Source organism: Cavia porcellus, unplaced genomic scaffold, assembly GCF_034190915.1.
Source record: "Cavia porcellus strain 051 isolate PalLab524CR breed Dunkin Hartley unplaced genomic scaffold, mCavPor4.1 scaffold_14, whole genome shotgun sequence".
Taxonomy (NCBI): domain Eukaryota; kingdom Metazoa; phylum Chordata; class Mammalia; order Rodentia; family Caviidae; genus Cavia; species Cavia porcellus.
The window spans coordinates 62,522,068-62,538,970 of record NW_026947497.1 but is presented as its reverse complement, the minus strand read 5'-3'; the positions used below and the strand labels follow the sequence as shown (position 1 = coordinate 62,538,970).

Here is a 16,903-nt window from a genome sequence, read left to right as displayed (position 1 = left end):
GAGGAAGTGGGAAGCAGCCCAGATCCCCATTTCTTCCTCTCCATGTCTGGACAGCATGGTGCAGTAGCTCTCCCTGCTTCACACGCTGCAGTCACAGCTATGCACAGCCAGTTCTCTGCACCGTGCAAATCAGCCCAGTCACAAGGAAAAACAATTTTTGGGTTATTGTTCTACTTTAACGTAAGTTAATTTTGAAAATGAGCACTTAGTTTATTTAATAATCTACAACTCTAGAAATTAAAATGTTCACATTTCAAAATGTTAACTGGTTTAAAAAAAAAAATCAAACTTCTATTCCTAAAGCAATTTCTTTTTTGGTATCAGGGACTGAACTCATGACCTTATGCTTGCCAGGAAGGTGCCTGTGCTGCTGAGCTACACCTGGCCCTTTGGAGTGTTTTCACAGTAACATTTCTAAAACTTTCCCTTAAGTGAGGCTATCATTCAAACATTTTTTGTGATTACTGATTTTCAGAGATCCTTGCAACTTATAAGATAAATGTCATACCTCTACTTCATTCAAGGCTGAATCTAAGTCATGCTTCCAGTTCCTTGTGAACTGCCCCAGCTGTAACCTTTAATGATAAAAAGAATTAATTATACTTAAGTTTGCCCCCAGAAAAGTCAGTATTGCTCCTAACTGGTGGTATAGTTTATTTATTTTTTGTCTTTTTGAGGCAGGGTCTTGCTATATGGTTTCAGCTGGCCTTGGGCTCACTTTTGTAGCCCAGGCTGGTCTCGAACTTGTAACGATCCTGCCTGGTGCCTATAGTTTATAGCCAAGAGACCTGAGAAATCCAAATGTATAAAGCATGCCATAAAAACTCTTTAGAGGAACTGAGTGTGCTGGTACACCCATTATCCCAGCACTCAGGAGGCTGAGGCATGAGGATCGTTGTGAGTTCAAGTTCAGCCTAGGCTACAAAGTGAGCTCAAGGCTAACTCAAACTGCACAGTGAGACCTTGTCTCAAAAAAAATCTTTAAAGGGCTGAGGATATAGTTCAGCACAGTGCCTGCCTGACAAGCATGAGGTCCTAAGTTTGACTACTGTTATCAAAAACCAAATTAAAATTAAAGAGAAAAAGAAATTCCTTAGAGCTAAAGAAAATAACAGTTAAATAGATGGCTTTCTTCCTCAAACTACAGGCAAAATAAGAATGAAGTAGCAAATTCCACATAAAACTATTCTGCTGATACACAGAATATATCACAATGCCAAAGCTTCACAACAGTGTGAGTATAAAGAACGAGAGAGATCATTGCCCATCTCCTCCCGCATCACGGTCACCTCTCCCCAAGTATCTGTGACAGAACAAGAGGAAAACCAAAAATGCCAACAAATAGGGCCCAAGTGAGAACAGATGAGAGAAAGAACCTCATAGTGCCTTACTGACTTCAAGTTAAAACTAAGCTCAGCTGAGGGTGAAAAGCTGAGAAAGTGAGGGGAGGCTGAGTACATTAGAGTATAGACCATGGGGAAGAGACTTTAAACATCTGTGTGATTTAAAGAAGACAATCGCTGAGACGGATAACTTCTGGGAAAAAAAGACAAAAATGAAAGCAGCAACTATAGTGCTGTACTATAGTCAAATACGGGGCTGATGAGGGTGAGCTGTCCCAGTGCTGTATAAATCACTTCTGATTGCAGACAGGCATGGGGACGCACACTGTCATCCCAGCACTCTGGAGGCTGAGGCAGGAGGATCCCAAATTTCAGCTCAGCCTGCGCAATTTAGCAAGGCCTTGTCTCAAAAAGCAAAAGATCTGAGGGAAGTAGCTCAGTGCAAATGTCTTTAGATTAATAGCCAGTATGGTTGAAAATTTATTCCAGAATGTGAAGAAAAACTTCCCCACTCTTTTCATGAAGCAAGTGTAACAACTGACATCCAAACTCGATAAACAGGACAAAGGAAGAAAATGTCAAAGCATTCACAGGCATCAATTGTGAATGATGATGCAGCAAAAGAAATAAAATACTAAGAGACAGCACCAAAATATTAAATATTTATATGAGGAAAATTATAACACACTTCTGAAAAATCTACAAATAAGCCTGAAAAGACATTCCTTGTTCTTGAATAGAATGACACATTATAAATGTTAACACATTATAAATGTTAATTTTCCTAAAGCTCACTCATAAATGTAATATAATGATAAGAAAAATACCAGTAAGTTATTATCTGGGGTTAGGAAGTTGGTGTTAAATACATGGAAAAGGATTCATATAAGAAGATCCAGAAAAAAAAAAACCACTGAAAAAAAACTATGAAAGAGGACTGGCCCTGACAAATATTAAAGCAGATTATTAAAGCACCAAAAGTGAAATAGTGCACTACTAGTGCAGGAACACAGCTCTGTGGGCTAACATACAAGAGGAGACATGGACTCAGGTGGGAAAAAGACAGCTGGTATCCCTGGTGGAGGTGGTCTCAAGAATCCCTGGAGTAAGGATGGATTCTTCCACGTTCCTGGGAAAGGTGGATGACCTTTTAGGAAATATGAAGTTAGATCTGTTTCTCACAGCACACCTAAGAATAAACTTCAAACAGATGAACACTCTAACTACAACAATGAAACCTTATGAATAGCAGAAGGAGCCAGAAAAATTTCCTCTAAAACCTAAAGGGAAGAGGAAATTATGACTCAAAATCTAGAAGCAATTAAAAAAAAAAAACTCAAAAACTGAGGGAAATAAAAAAAGGACTGAAACATTAGGCTGCATACATATAGAAGTTTTTGCATGTGGCAAAAACCACCACAAAATCAAATAACTGACAAGATGGAAAAACTGTAATACATGTATACCACTGACAGAGGCCTACCATCTGTATTATGAATCTCAAGAACCCAAAAGAAAGAGGGGCAAAAAAGGGACAAAACTCAGACAACTCACATAAAGATATAAAAATAGCTCTGACATGTATGTGAAGGAAAGTTTCAAACTCATTCATTCTTCACCTAATACCATACTGTCTTGGTCACTGTAGCTATACAAGTTCTTACCTCAGGGGGTGAGAATACTCTTCTTTCTTCAAAAGTTGTTTTAGTTATTCTAACTTTTACCTTTGAATATAAATTTTGGAATAAGCTTTTAATACATACAGAAATCCTTGCTACATTCTGATATATTAAACCAATGGACTAATTTTGGGATTCTTTATTATGACTAGTCTCTCAATTCATAGACACAGTATGTACCTCTATTTAATCTTTTGGTTTCTTTCACATGCATTTTGTAACTTCGAGCACATAAGTTATATATCATTAGATTTTTATTTAGGTGTTATTTTTGAGTTCTCATAAATAATGCTGTTTTAAATTCTAGCTCCCCAACTTCTTTACTAGTACATAGAAACACGACTGCTTTTGTGTTGATATTTATTCTACTATCTTGCTGTATCCATTTATTAGTTTTAGGACCACTTGGTAGCGTCTGGGCTTCTTTTGCTCTTATTTCTTAAGCTTAGAATATCTAGTGCTACAGATTTCTCTCAGCATGTCCTGCTTTAACAGTGTCTGCAAAACTGATGTGTTTCACTTTACTCAGTTATAGTCTACAAGTTGAGACTTCCTTTTCATCCATGTATGCTATTCAATGTCTAAGCAGGGAGATTTTTCCATTTATTCATTGTTTCCCAGTTTGATTACATTAAGGTGAGTGAATGTAGTCTGTATACTTTAAATTCTTTTACATTTTTAAAGGTTTGCTTCATTTTTCAGCATATGAGTCTCCCTTGGGGACCGTTACAGAGGTGCTTGAAAAGAATGTGCACCCTGCTGTTTTGGGGTGGGAAGTTCCATAAACATCCATGGACCCCACTGGCTGATAGTGGCAGTAATTACTTTACCTTCTTGTGATTTCCTAGTATTCCTCTGGCTTGCCGACAGAAGGCTGTTTTAAGTCCTCCCTCCTCTGTAATCACAGATTTATTTCTCCTTTCAGTTCTGTCACTGGGCTTCATATATTCTGAAGCTGTTGTCTGGTGCACACATTTAAGAGCTCTGTCTTCTGGAAGTACTGGTCATTTTCTAAGGAGGTGGTCTTCCTGACCCTCCTTCACTTTCTCTGCTATGAGGTCTATCTTATTTGATAGTAATATGAGCCACTTGTGCTGTGTTGTGGTATACTGTTTCCTTCTCTGGTTTTTAACCTTTCTTTGGAGAAGAACAAATTTCCTACAGAGGGCAGAGTTGCACTCCAGCTGCTATCCTGCCAGGGCTGCATTTAGAACATTTCACCAGCAGCACATCCTGGATATCACTCTAGATCAGTTCAGCATTACAATCTTTAAAGAACACTGCGTGGTCACCCTACACTGGTAGACTATGAAGGACTGTAGGGACAACTGTAGAGCTGGCATTTTGGGGGGGGGTATCTTTTTGAGATAGGATCTCACTATGCAGTTCAGTCTGGCCTTGAGCTCACTTTGTAGCCCAGGCTTGTCTCAAACGTTCAACAATCCTCCTGCCTCAGCCTCTCAAGTGCTAGGATTACAGGCATGTGCCACTATGCCCAGCAATAGTTTAAGATGAATTATAGTTCCATAGAACTGTAAGCTTTTTTTTTTTTGTACCAGAATCAAACTCGCACTTGCCAGGCAGGCACTGTGCCAGTAAGCTGTATCCCTGACCCTGGCTCTCATTTCCAAAATCTGAAAATGGCCAATTTGTTCCAGTCTTCCTACACAACAGATCTTACTCCCAGTCACTGTGTCAAAGGGGGAGGTTTACAGCTGCCCTGGTACAAGGATGCTGTCCCCCACCTCTCTAGCCTCTGTGCATACTTCCTTATGTCAGCTGATACTTAATCTGGCAAAAGACTAAAATCAGCCAGTCACTTGACCTCTTTGCCACTATTCAAAATGCAAAGTTTTAGCACATGGCCCAGGGAAAGAATGAATTTAATGTCCAGAATGCTGGAGCACCCTACTTAAAATAGACTGTAGTCAAGAACTGTGAGTTTTCTTACAAAACCTCACTTTCTAGATAGATCCTCAAATCCATTTAATCCATGCACAAATTCTAATTTTCATAGGAACATAAATAATGTTGGCTATCAGAGTTAACATGAAAAATTCCAATTAACTTCACTGCTGGTGCCTGCTGGGCAGCAGCATCCCTGAGAGCTGTGGTTCCCCAGCTGCACCAAGGTGTGTAGGGTACCCTGGCAAGCCCACAGGTAGGCACTGCAGGGGTGCTGGCATTTTCCAATGCCACCATCAGTCACTGCATGAATGCAACCACTGACTGTTCTGGAACTAACTCCTCAATAAATGGGACTGCTAACATATTTCTTTTGGCCTTGGGGCTCCAGATCAAGAATCTGGGAACCTCTGCATTAGCAGATAAAGAACAATGAGATAAAGACAGAAAGGGACTTTTGAGAATTCTGAAAAACTTGGGTGGTTGACATCACTTGTTCTACATCAAACCTAATTTTATTTCAAAAGATATGGTTCATTAAGGTACTTATACTTTGGTAAAAAAGTGTGTATTACCAGAGGTTAAACAGCAAAGGCTTCCCGAGACCCATGGCTGAACAGAAAACACACAGCACAGGAGGCACCAGGGCTGGGACATGGAATGTGTGCTGCAGCCTCAGCCTCCAGGGCAGCAGTGTTTAGAACTAAGGACTGACAGTGGAAGCTGGCAGGTGGAGCCTAACTGTAGGAAACTGCCAGTTCATGTGTCTGTAAAGGGCACATCTCCTCCTCCCCACCTTCTGTGCTCGCTCTCCACTTCTGGCCACAATGAGGTGGCTGCTTTACTTGCTGCACATTCCCCGATATTATGTTCTGCCTCACATAGGTGCAGGGACAGTAGGACCAAGGATCACGGACTGAAAGCTCAGAAATTTGAGCCAAGGTAAACCTTTCCTTCTGTAAGCTGGTTTTCTCAGGTATTTTGTCATAGCAATAGAAAAAAGCTAGCACAAGAGGCCCTAAGAGAGAAAAAGAATTCTTTTGTGCTTCATGTGCCAGATGCTGGGATGAAGTGAGGCACCGAGGGGCTCAGTGGGGCCGAGCAGAGGCAGCCAGCTGGGGCAGATGATGCCAAGAGCTGGGAGGGCTCGTTATGGCTGCTATGCAGATGTCTGTGAGGATGTGCAGTAGAAGCGCTCTGCCTTCATCCTTACAGGTTCCTGCAGAGTACACACAAGCTAACCTTAGGTATCACGATTTTTCTCACCTGGATTTGATTTCCAAAATTGCAGATATTTCTTGTTTGGAAGCCTGCAGTTGACATAAAAGCTTAATGATATAGTTCAAATGTTCTGGATCAAGCATCATCCCAGCTTCAACAAGCTGCAGAAGAGAAAAAAGTGGTTACCATGAGACTGTGGAAAAGCTGAGGAGCCAATGTGTGTGAACAACCAACACCGATGTAGTGCTGATGCATGTTGACGGGAACCGAAACATTTAAAACATTCTGAGTATTTTCTTCAGTGTTTGACAACTGCAAATACACCTTAAGAATTTAAAATGCTGACTCTTGAATGTAAAAACTGAATTTTCTTCCTAAGTTAGTACAACCATTTATCCTCTGGATCTTAGTGGTACTTAGGTGATCTTTCAGGGCAGCCCCATACCACGCACTTCCTGAGAAGTATTCTTTCCTTGTTTCACCCGGGGCTGTGGCTAGGGAACAGTCAGTGACAGACCCCGTGGGACCTGCTGCCCATATATACTAAGTATAGGATGTCACTTTGAAAAAATCAGTATGAAAGTTTTTCCTTGGTTCACATTCGCTTCACTCCTCTCTTCCCCATGGACCTCGGCTGTACTGGTGAGAGAGACCAGAGTGTCTGCCTTCCTGACAGCTCCTCTGGGGCACGATGCTACCCAGGGAAAGCAGGAACATGCAGGCTAGCAGTCTTATTGCAGCCCTGCCCCTGGCTAGTAGGAGCAAGGTGGGTAGAGTGTGACACTGTTGAGAGTAGAGGATTATGACAGACTCAGGTAAGAGCTGTGTGAAATTTCGTGAGCAACATTTTTACTGAGAATCTTTCGTTTCTACTCTGAAATTCCCTATTTAGAAATTTAAGTATCAGATTTTTTTGACTGTCTTGGTGAATTGTGTCTTGCCTTTTCAGTCTAGATTTGAAAGAAGTACCAGAAGAAAGAATTTGGGGTAGGACAGCAAAACAATAGCAGGAGAAACTAAAAGAGAAGCTACCTATATTTCACGGAGTAATATCACCATATAAGCAGCTGTAAATCTGATATTTGAAGTACTTTGGAGGGAGGGGTACTGGGGATTGAACCCAGGGCCTTCATACTAGGCTATATCCTTAGTCCTTTTTTTATTTTGGGGCCGGGTCTCATTGAGCTGCCAAGTTGCCCAGTCAGCCTTGAACCTGAGATCCTCCTGCTTCAGCTTCCCAGAGTGCTAGGATTACGAGCATGTGCCACCACCTCATCTGAGCAGCTGTTAGAACTTCTAATTTATTGAGGCAGAATTCCTTTTAGTGAAGAATAACAGCAAATCACTACTGAGATAATTTTCTTATCTTTAGACTCAGTAAAATCAGCTTATATTTGGTGACACTTTTGAATGTGAACCAGAAACCTCATGGAACCATGATTATACAACTTAACCTGAAAACAGTTTGGTGAAAATAACTGTTTTAAGTTTGTTCAACACACAAGGCTCCGATACTTAAATAGTTTTATTTTCCATCAGTTCTTCTGGACTTAAGTTTATTACAGAAAATATAAGATTATTATATAAAAGAAAATCTCTCCTAAACCCATTGACCTACTCAAAACAAACAACACAAAACCAAATGCTTCTCCTATACCCAGTTTTCCAAACTTCATGGCATAATGGACCAAGAATTATCATTTACTGTTCTGCTGACATTTGAAAGCACTCCCATGGGAACACCTGCCTTCACTGGTGACTTCATACAGTGGTTTCTGACTTGTAACAGCACCAACTCTAAGCAAGCTGAAAAGGCAATTATTGATAGACTTAAAAACTAAGATAAACTGACAAACTAGTGGTATAAAATAAGTTCTCCTTCCTCAATGGTGTTCATGTTACTGAGGTCGAGTATAGTGCACTGCCAGAGGAAAGAGAAGTCTCCTCCTCCATGATGATACAGCCTTGTCATCGCTGAACCCTGAAATTCGATAACACTACTAGCATTACCACTTTTAGAAATGGCGACTCATATTAACCTAGCAAAAATGATAAAGATCGTCTGTTAATGTTCTTCATTAGAGGCAATTTATTTGGAGTGTAACTGGGAAACACTCAGCAGAAAGCCAGGTTATTCAACAGCAGACAATTTCTGAGGTCCTCAAGATATGTGTCTTTCGTATTTGTTTCGGCACAGCTGAGGCCTGAATCCAAGACGCTGAGCACGGGAGGCCCACACTTAACACCGGGCCACATACCCCTCTCCCCCTGCAGCTTCCAACAGCTACTACAGGGATACACACTCTCGCCATGCCTCATAGTGCGGAACCAGAGACAGTCACTTGGAGACCACGCAGCTGCCGGGGTGGTTACAGTGCTGTTTTATGGGAAAAAACCTGGATTTCCTGCTTTCAGGCCTATTCTCAAGTGGCTGGCTGTGTAGTACCAAATACTGGGAAGTATTCAACCAAAATTTAAATATTTATATAAGAGCCATAAAAATTCTTTTTGTTTAGTGCCAAAGTTTAAACAAATTTTTAGTTACTGTGTTTCTGTTGTTTTGTCACAATTTTCTATTTATGTATTAATTTGCTTATTTTTGTTAAAAAAAAAAAAAAAGATGTGAGGTCACTTCTAAGACCTTACCTGGAAGAGTCTCCCTCAGGCCACGGACTCCACACTGCCCTCCCATCTTTTAGAGAAACAATTTCCTTTATATTTGAAGAGTAGAGCTGAAGATATTTTATAAATCAGGAAGCAGTCACTTGGGTGCTTAGAACTATCTGCTTAAGGGGAAGACTTGTTAGCTACTGGTGTCTGCCTATAAGCTATTTCAGGAAAAAATCATTTCTGAGTTGGGCGTGGTGGCGCATGCCTGCAGTCCCAGCACTTGGGAGGCTGAGGCAGGAGGACTGTTGTGAGTTCAAGACCAGCCTGGACTACAAAGTGAGCTCAAGGCCAGCCTGAACTGCATAGTAAGATCCTGTCTCAAAAGACAGAAAAAAAGAAAATCATTTCTGCAAATAGTATTCTCTGACATGTAGGATATAAATAAAAGGAGGATCAAGGTGAACATGAAGTAATTATTTTCTTGATTATTCAAATTAGAAAATAAAAGAGATAAATCATACCTTACAAAGGATATCAATTAAAGCAGGTACAGCATTCCTTAATTTCATAGTTGCCACGTGCTCAAATATTTGCAGTAATATTTTTAGAGCAGGCTGAACAAAACAAAAAAGTTACATTCATTTCCATATCTTTTAGTAGTACATTTTAAGTTTCTCAAGTTTGTTTATGCTGAAAAACAAGTTTTCTTTTAGGGAGTACTTAAATACAGAAATTTATCTGCTGATTTAAAAAACAAAACTAATTTAAAGTATTTTCTAAAAATAACATTCTCAGGTTACTTACCAGCATTTTAATCATTATGCTGAGGTTGACTACCTGAAATACTTCTTTCAATAAACAGTATTTGAGTAAAGAAAGCAGGAGCTCATTGAGTACTTGTAAGTCAAAATATATCCCGGGAGGAAACTTCCTATAGTACTCCATAAATATGTTTACTGAAAGTGAAAAATAGTTATTTGTTGCTTTTAAGGTATCTACATTTTCTAAGAAAAATTTTCTACATTTAAAAGACAGTAATAAATTAATCATCTTGAAAGGCACATTGCCAATACCATTTTGAAATACTTGATGAAAATTAAAGCAAAAGTCAAAACAGAAGTGACATTTGAAGTGAACCAAGTACATTCAGCATTCAGAGTGGGAGTCACACGAACACCATCTACGGGATCTCAGGCCACGCTGCCTAACACCCAGCTCAGGATGAGCTCCAGGGAGCTGGGCAGGAAGGCCTGAGCCTTGGCTGCAGGCTGTGTCTGTGAGAAGCTGCTGGAGCTGCCAGGGGGCACAGACTGCTTTAATAAGATGCCTACTTTAGTTCTCTCAACTCTACCAGTACATTTGACTCTGAAGATATCTTTCATTCCTATTTATGATTATCGACATTTTACTAAAAATATACTGATTAATTTTGGAAAGTTTAAAAAAAATTTCTGTCCATTTCCTTAATCTACTTTCTAGACAGCACTTTGACTATTTCCAACTTTTCTGCATCAATTTTAATACAATTAACTGGGAGCCGGGTGTAGTGACCCATGCCTGTAATCTCAGCATCTGGAACCTGAGGCAGGAAAATCACTTGAAGACCAGCTTGAGTGCCAGTGACTCCCATCTCACAGAAAACACAAAAAGACCCAAAATTATCTTAGGCCACTTCATCATTTTGTTCCCCACCTCAAAACTCCCCATCAAACTATACACTTTGGGTAAAACTGCCTTAGTAAAAGTTGTTTTTCACTTTTACTTGGTTTTTAAACACATCATTGCACAGGATGGCCCTGAATTCACTCTATAGCCCAGGCTGACTCTGAGCTCATGGTGATCCTCCCACCCCAGTATCCCAAATGCTCAAATTTTAGGTGTGCACTATCACGTCTGGCTGCTTATGGTTTTTTGTGTTATCACTACTAGAAATACTTATTTCTAGCCAAGTTACTTGCAAGATTATTACTAGTTGGTGATGCTTGCAAGTCAGTAATGACAAAGTTCAGCAGCACAATTGAAGAATTTTAAAATTACAATACTTTTAAACCACTTTAAAATGGTACAATATTCAAGAAAGCTGCTATGTAACACTACATTTGTGGACACAGAGATAAATCTTGCTTTTGAGGGGGCCTGTATTTACATTCTAAATCTGCCTTAGAAGCACAGAGTATCTACTGTAATTCATTAATAAAACCAGAACTGCTGACATTTTAAAAAAACTAGCTAAAAAGAATCTGTGTAACTTTCCACTAATTTCTATGTGACCCTCTTTTTTGCATTATTTTAAAAATGTTAATATACTTTTAACAAGTAACTCTCTGGTGAGTGACAAAGGTTCAAGCATTTGACAGCTTTTGATACAAACTGCTACCTTGCTTTTTAAAAGGTTCTGTCATTCCCTGGTTCTGAATGTTTCCCCGAGGACCTCACCACCTTCAGGTGCCCCTCATGTGCCTAACCACCTTCTGGTGTCCCCTGCTGCTCTTCAATCTCAGGTGCAGAAGCATTGCTCAGCCTGTGGCAAACAGCTGACTGAACTCCTATTATTCTTATGAACTCAAATATTTTGGTACATTATCAATGGTAAATCTAAAATGTTCTAATGGCTTTTTTATATTTAAAAGAGAAAAAATTAAAAATAAAACAATCAGGACAACAATGTCTAATGGCTTTTTAAAGGTTAAATTTGTATGATCAAGTTTGTATCTTTTGTACTTTAATTAACATTATGGAAATTACATTTTTTCAAAAAAGTGAATAAAAAAACCTTACGGTTTTCTCTTGAATTGCTATTATAGTATACTGATTCATTTTGGTTACACTAAACAGTAGTTTTTCCAAATGTTTAGTCATTAAACTTCTGGAAAGGAAATTTTATGTGGATGTTTAAATATAAAACAGGAAAGCAGACCCATGGTCCTACTCCTAGTATCCACCCAAAAGAACCGAAAACAGGGAGCCAGACCTTCCGTGTGAAGGTTATTAGCAATTTCACTCACCAACAGCCAAAGGGAGCAACAGAAAAGAGAAACATGTGATGTATACATACAAGGGAGAACTAGCCTTAATAAGGAAGGGAATTCTGATACACATTGTAACATGATGAACCTTGGAGACATTATGCTGAGAAAGCTGTGAAAGAACACATGGAGAACCTAGAGTAGGCAATAGAGAAGGTAGGTTAGCGCTGGTAGGGGGTAGTTGCTAGGAGCAATGACAAGTTACCGTTAGGTGGATACAGTTCTATTTAGAATGATGAAAAAGTTCTGAAAATAGTGGTGATAGGTGATGGTTACACTGTGAATGTACTTAACGCCAGTGGAAAAACACTTAAATGTTCACGTGCACATGTGTACATATACATGCATGTGCACAAAGATAAACTGAAAATGTTCTAGGTTAAAAGATGCTAAAGGAACAGCCAACCAAGCAGGACTGGGTCCTTGGCTGAGAATGCTGTAAAGTAACAGAGTGTGAATACAAACAGATAAGACAAAACCTTACCTGCCTTACCTGAAAGGGTATTCTTTAGAAAATATGCACTGAAGCACTTAGGAGTAAAGGACCATGCCAAATGCAACTTTAAGTAAGAACTCACTCTCTCTCACATACTCACACACACACACACAAACATGCACACATGCCTGTGGGTGGGCATAAAGCACAAGTAATGCACGATACAAATATTCTTTGTCTTATTTTTATGGTTGTAACATTTTATAAATTGGAAATTATCTCGAAATAAAGTTAAAATTCTATCGGGCCACTCTACAGAGCCCCGCGGTTCTGTCCATGCCTTATGTAGATGGTGTTCTGAGTTTATCTTTCTATACTGCCATGTTGTTATCTTAGTACCATTTACTAAATAACTCCTTTCTTAAGTCATATGGTCTTTGTCAACACTAAGCCCCCTTGTGTATAATGTAGTCTATTCCAAGCTGTTCTACTCAACTGCTCTAAGTTTCTATTTTTTATAACAATTTCCATAGGCTTTTTTAAGAAAAGGTCTCACTATTCAGTTTGGTCTGTCCTTGGACTCAAGCCCATGGCATTCCTCCTGTCTCAGCCTAAGTGCTAGGATTACAGGTATGTACCTGAGTCCACAGCTCATGATGAGTTCTTTTATTTATTCTTTGCCATAAGCTCTTACTTTTCTGTATCAATTGCTTTAAAACTAAATTCAGATATATTTCTCTTACGACCACAGTGGGCCTCTATACAGAACTACACCTCTGGGACTCTGCACCATCTCTGTGCCATTTCCTTCTTTGGTTCCTGTTATGACGCTATTTCTGGAACTGAAAAATTCATCCGTGTCCAACCATGTGCAGCCTCTTCTTGGCTACTACAATCTTGTGGATCTCATTCTCACTTAGGGTCCTATCTCCTCTCTTCTGCTCATTATGAAGTTCTGAGATGTTTTTCCTAACCCTTGGGAAATGCTGGGCATTGCCAGACCTGGTTTCCAGCCAAATGAGATTTCTGGCAGATGGGTGAGAAGCTGTAGTGTGGTGTGTCATGGACAAGTACTGTTCTCCTTGTGCTCACAGTTTGGTATAGGGAAAGGGAAACGAACAGGAAGGGGCTATAGAATAGACAAGGGCCTGACACGGAAACTGATACTGTTTACTACGTCTGTGCTTTAGAAGCTAAGTAGGCTGTGGCCATGGGGAAAGTGCTAGAAGGAGATGCATCCCAGCCAAGGGGCAGGGACAGGACGGAGCTCGCTGGTTAGGAAGCTACACACGACTTCCTGGGGATGGTGTGTTGTCCACTGGATAAGTGTAAAAAGGACGGAGGGAAGGATCTGGCTCTAAATGACCCCTTTACATAGATTTAAAGGCTAATTAACAGTTCCTCTTTCTCCTAATCTATACATGGAATTTTTAAGTCATGAAAATATTATATAAGGAAGTTACGGTAGTCAATTTTTTATTAACCAAGTTACTATATGTAGTTTTAAGCCTAAGGCCAACTGAGCCATCAAAGGCACTCAGCTTTCAGACTTAGGAAGTATTAAACTTATTTTCAAACTATAAGACAAAACAGCATATTAATAAGTCTTTAATATTCAGTTGCTTCATACCTGCACGCTGTAGTAAACACAGTTCATTGATACTTATATATTTCTTAAACACATCCATGCAAACCTAAAAGTCAAAAAATGTAAAATTACCTTTCTGTATTTTATAAGAACTACAAAAATTTCAATTTTATTCTTTGACTTATTTCAAAATTTTAAAATGAGCTGAAGGCTGGTGTTTGGTTAGCTCATAGGTTTGAGATGCATACTGAATTCATTATAGAAATCTTATTTAAATTAGTTTAAAAATAACCATTTGCTAGTGCCAGGATAAACACACTGACAGCTTATCAGAACAGAGCTCAGGGAGAGCCACTGTAATACTGTCACCAGATCTGTGACATGGTGACATGGCTCTGGCATGGGGGAATGAGCATCTATTTAATAAATGGTGCTGGGTAACCTGGAAGTACACATGGAAAAAAGTGGTCTTGCTTCTCATAAAGAAAAACCAGTTTTAGCTGGGTTAGAGTTCTAAATGCAAAAGGCAAAACAGTCAACTTCTAAGGGAAAAAACACAGGGGAACCTCATCTTGATCTTAGCTCAACAGGGTGCAAAAAGTTAACACCATAAAAAGAAAATGATTGACTAATTAGACTACATAAAACTTTCTTGAAAGACAGTTTTAAAAGGATGAAAAGGCAGTTTATAAAGTAGTAAAAAAATTTACCTTATGTATATTCAACAAAAAACCTTTTTTGAGTTCCAGTGTGTTAGTATGAAAGAATCCCATAGGACACAGGGAAAATATTTGGACACTTTCAAAAAGAATATATCCAAATGTCCAATCAAAGTTTGGAAAGATGCTCCACTCCACCCATCACCAGGGCAGATATCACTACTTACCCCTGGGGTAGGCAAAGTTAAAAGGCTTAACCTACCCACAGGTGGAAAGCAGGTGACCCATCTAAGAACTGACGCTCTGCTGACAGTGACCTGTGTAGCCATCTGGAACCCTGTTCAGCATCTACTAAGTGTCTACTAAGATGAGCACACACAGACCCCGGGATCAGCAACTCCTGCCTGAAGTATAGCCTCGAGGGTGTGTACACCCATTCTCAGAGATGCACAGAAGATCACCAAGGACACTATTCTTGTAATGTTCACTTCTGGGAGCCACTGAATGCCTGTCAGCAGTAGCATCTATCCACCAAGTGAGTCTTGGTACACTCACACAGTGGAATATCAGCTATTATGCAGCAGTGAAAAAAACATCTTTAGACCTATCTCAAAAATACAAAGCAAACTTAGGCAAACCACCCTGTGGCAATCACTTGTAGGCCTAGGTGCTGTACTCAGGTGGCTGCTGGTGGAGGATGGCTCTGTCCAGGAGTTTGAGGCCAAGTCTGGGCATCACTGCAAGATCCGGTTTCTTAAAAAATAAACTAAAACTAAAAAGGAAGCCATACACAAAAGAATATACATAAATAATGCCATTTGTATAAAGCACAACAGGACAGCTCATCCACACTGAGAAGAAACTGAAAGTCCAAATTAAAATGCACAACCGAGATAGGAAAAACTCTTGGAGCCCGGGCTGTGCAGGGCTCAGCTGCTGAGCACAGCACCCCAGCTTCTTGGTTGGCAAAGCTCATTCACAGTGCTCCGAAGTCAAGACGACACTGCAGCTGAGGTAGCCTGGGACACGGGCTGCTGACTCCCCGCCGTTCAGAGCAATCGAGCCGCCCACCTCAGAGAGCAGAGGGATTTACTGCCTTTGCTCCAACTTCACTTTCATCCCCTCCTCTTCCTGCACTCCCAAGTTTGTGAAGTAAATATGGGCTGTCCAGAGAAGTTCTTCATCTTTCCTCCCAGACAGTCATTACTCCTGAGAGTTCTCACCTTCCCATAGCCAAATCATACTACTCTTCTCCTATGACTTTAAACCATTCAATGTCCGCTCATTTAAGGAGACAGGGGCTAGCCAAGGCTCCTATTAAAAACTCCACCAGGGTTGGGGATTATAGCTCAGTGGCACAGTGCCTGCCTGGCAAGTTGAGGTCCTGAGTTGGATTCCCAGTACCTGCCCCTCCCCACTTCAAAAAAGCTGTGCTCACTTCAGCCTTCCTCCGTTTTACCTTTTCATCTCCTGGCTCAGGCACGTGAGCAAACTTGCACAGTGATCGCTCACAGCCTCGGATGGTATTAAAATGAAACTTGCAGTATCCATGGGGGATCATCAGCCCCAGTGGCTTTTGGAACATCTAGAAAATTAGAAAAAAAAGACCTTTCTGTGTTAACTGAAAATATGGTCCAGTGAGAACACATCTGAAACAGAAATTTATGTGTAATCTTTGTGGTGCTGGGCCTCAAAACACAGGGCCTCAGACATATCAAGTCTGTGCTCCACAGCTGCATTATGCTTCCAACCCTGAAGCAGAAATACTTCAAAATAAACTGCTTACTCATTCACTAAGAAAAAAATAAAACCTACCACAGTTACATTTTTAGTCTAGACTGATTTGATTTTTCTTAATCTTTCTTAGTGTAAAATATTCCAACAAGGTTAATACTGTTTTACTTCGCATCTTTTAGAACTTTACTTTTTGGTTCCTAGAAAACTTGAGGGGAAACCATAGAAATATCCCACGGACTCCCCTGTCTGATGCACACCATCTGGGGTTAAGCCTTTACAGTCCCTTTTTCCTTGTATCCTTTTGGCTCCACTGTCACAGAGTTAACTGGATTATAACCTGCATCACATTTCAGATGCACTTATTAGAACTCAAATTCTCCCTATAGAGAATTCTTCTCTAAGGGAACAGGCAGCCAATTGGAAGGGAAGCGCCACGTACTTCCCATAAAATGCTGGCATCACCAGCTTCATGACAGGGAGCTGTTTATCCCGTATTTTCAGTTTTGGGTTCTCTCTCTTCTACTTTTAACTTTTTATAGTGTGCATATCCTCTAGGTCACTGCTTCTTTTCTGTGATTTACCATTCAGTCCCACTTAAAAATCAGTGTTTCTGGGACTGCTTTTAAAAAATGATAGAGAATAAAAACCAAAAGTGGCCCAATGTATGGGTCATGATTTAGAAGATTTTTTTTTTTACTA

At 40.0% G+C, this 16,903-nt stretch overlaps 1 protein-coding gene across 8 annotated transcripts in view; it reads right to left on the bottom strand.

The window, feature by feature from the left end:
* The window catches only part of Topaz1 (testis and ovary specific TOPAZ 1), a 237,008-nt gene that overhangs the window by 15,291 nt on the left and 204,814 nt on the right, over positions 1–16,903 (bottom strand). For all 8 annotated transcript variants that reach the window (XM_063261001.1, XM_063260998.1, XM_063261003.1 and 5 more), the window contains 6 exons: positions 15,927–16,052; positions 13,851–13,914; positions 9,563–9,714; positions 9,280–9,372; positions 6,194–6,309; positions 509–575 (listed from right to left, as the gene is read on the bottom strand). In XM_063261001.1, coding sequence (XP_063117071.1) covers positions 509–575; positions 6,194–6,309; positions 9,280–9,372; positions 9,563–9,714; positions 13,851–13,914; positions 15,927–16,052 — 618 coding nt within the window. The remainder of the gene's footprint in view (positions 1–508; positions 576–6,193; positions 6,310–9,279; positions 9,373–9,562; positions 9,715–13,850; positions 13,915–15,926; positions 16,053–16,903) is intronic.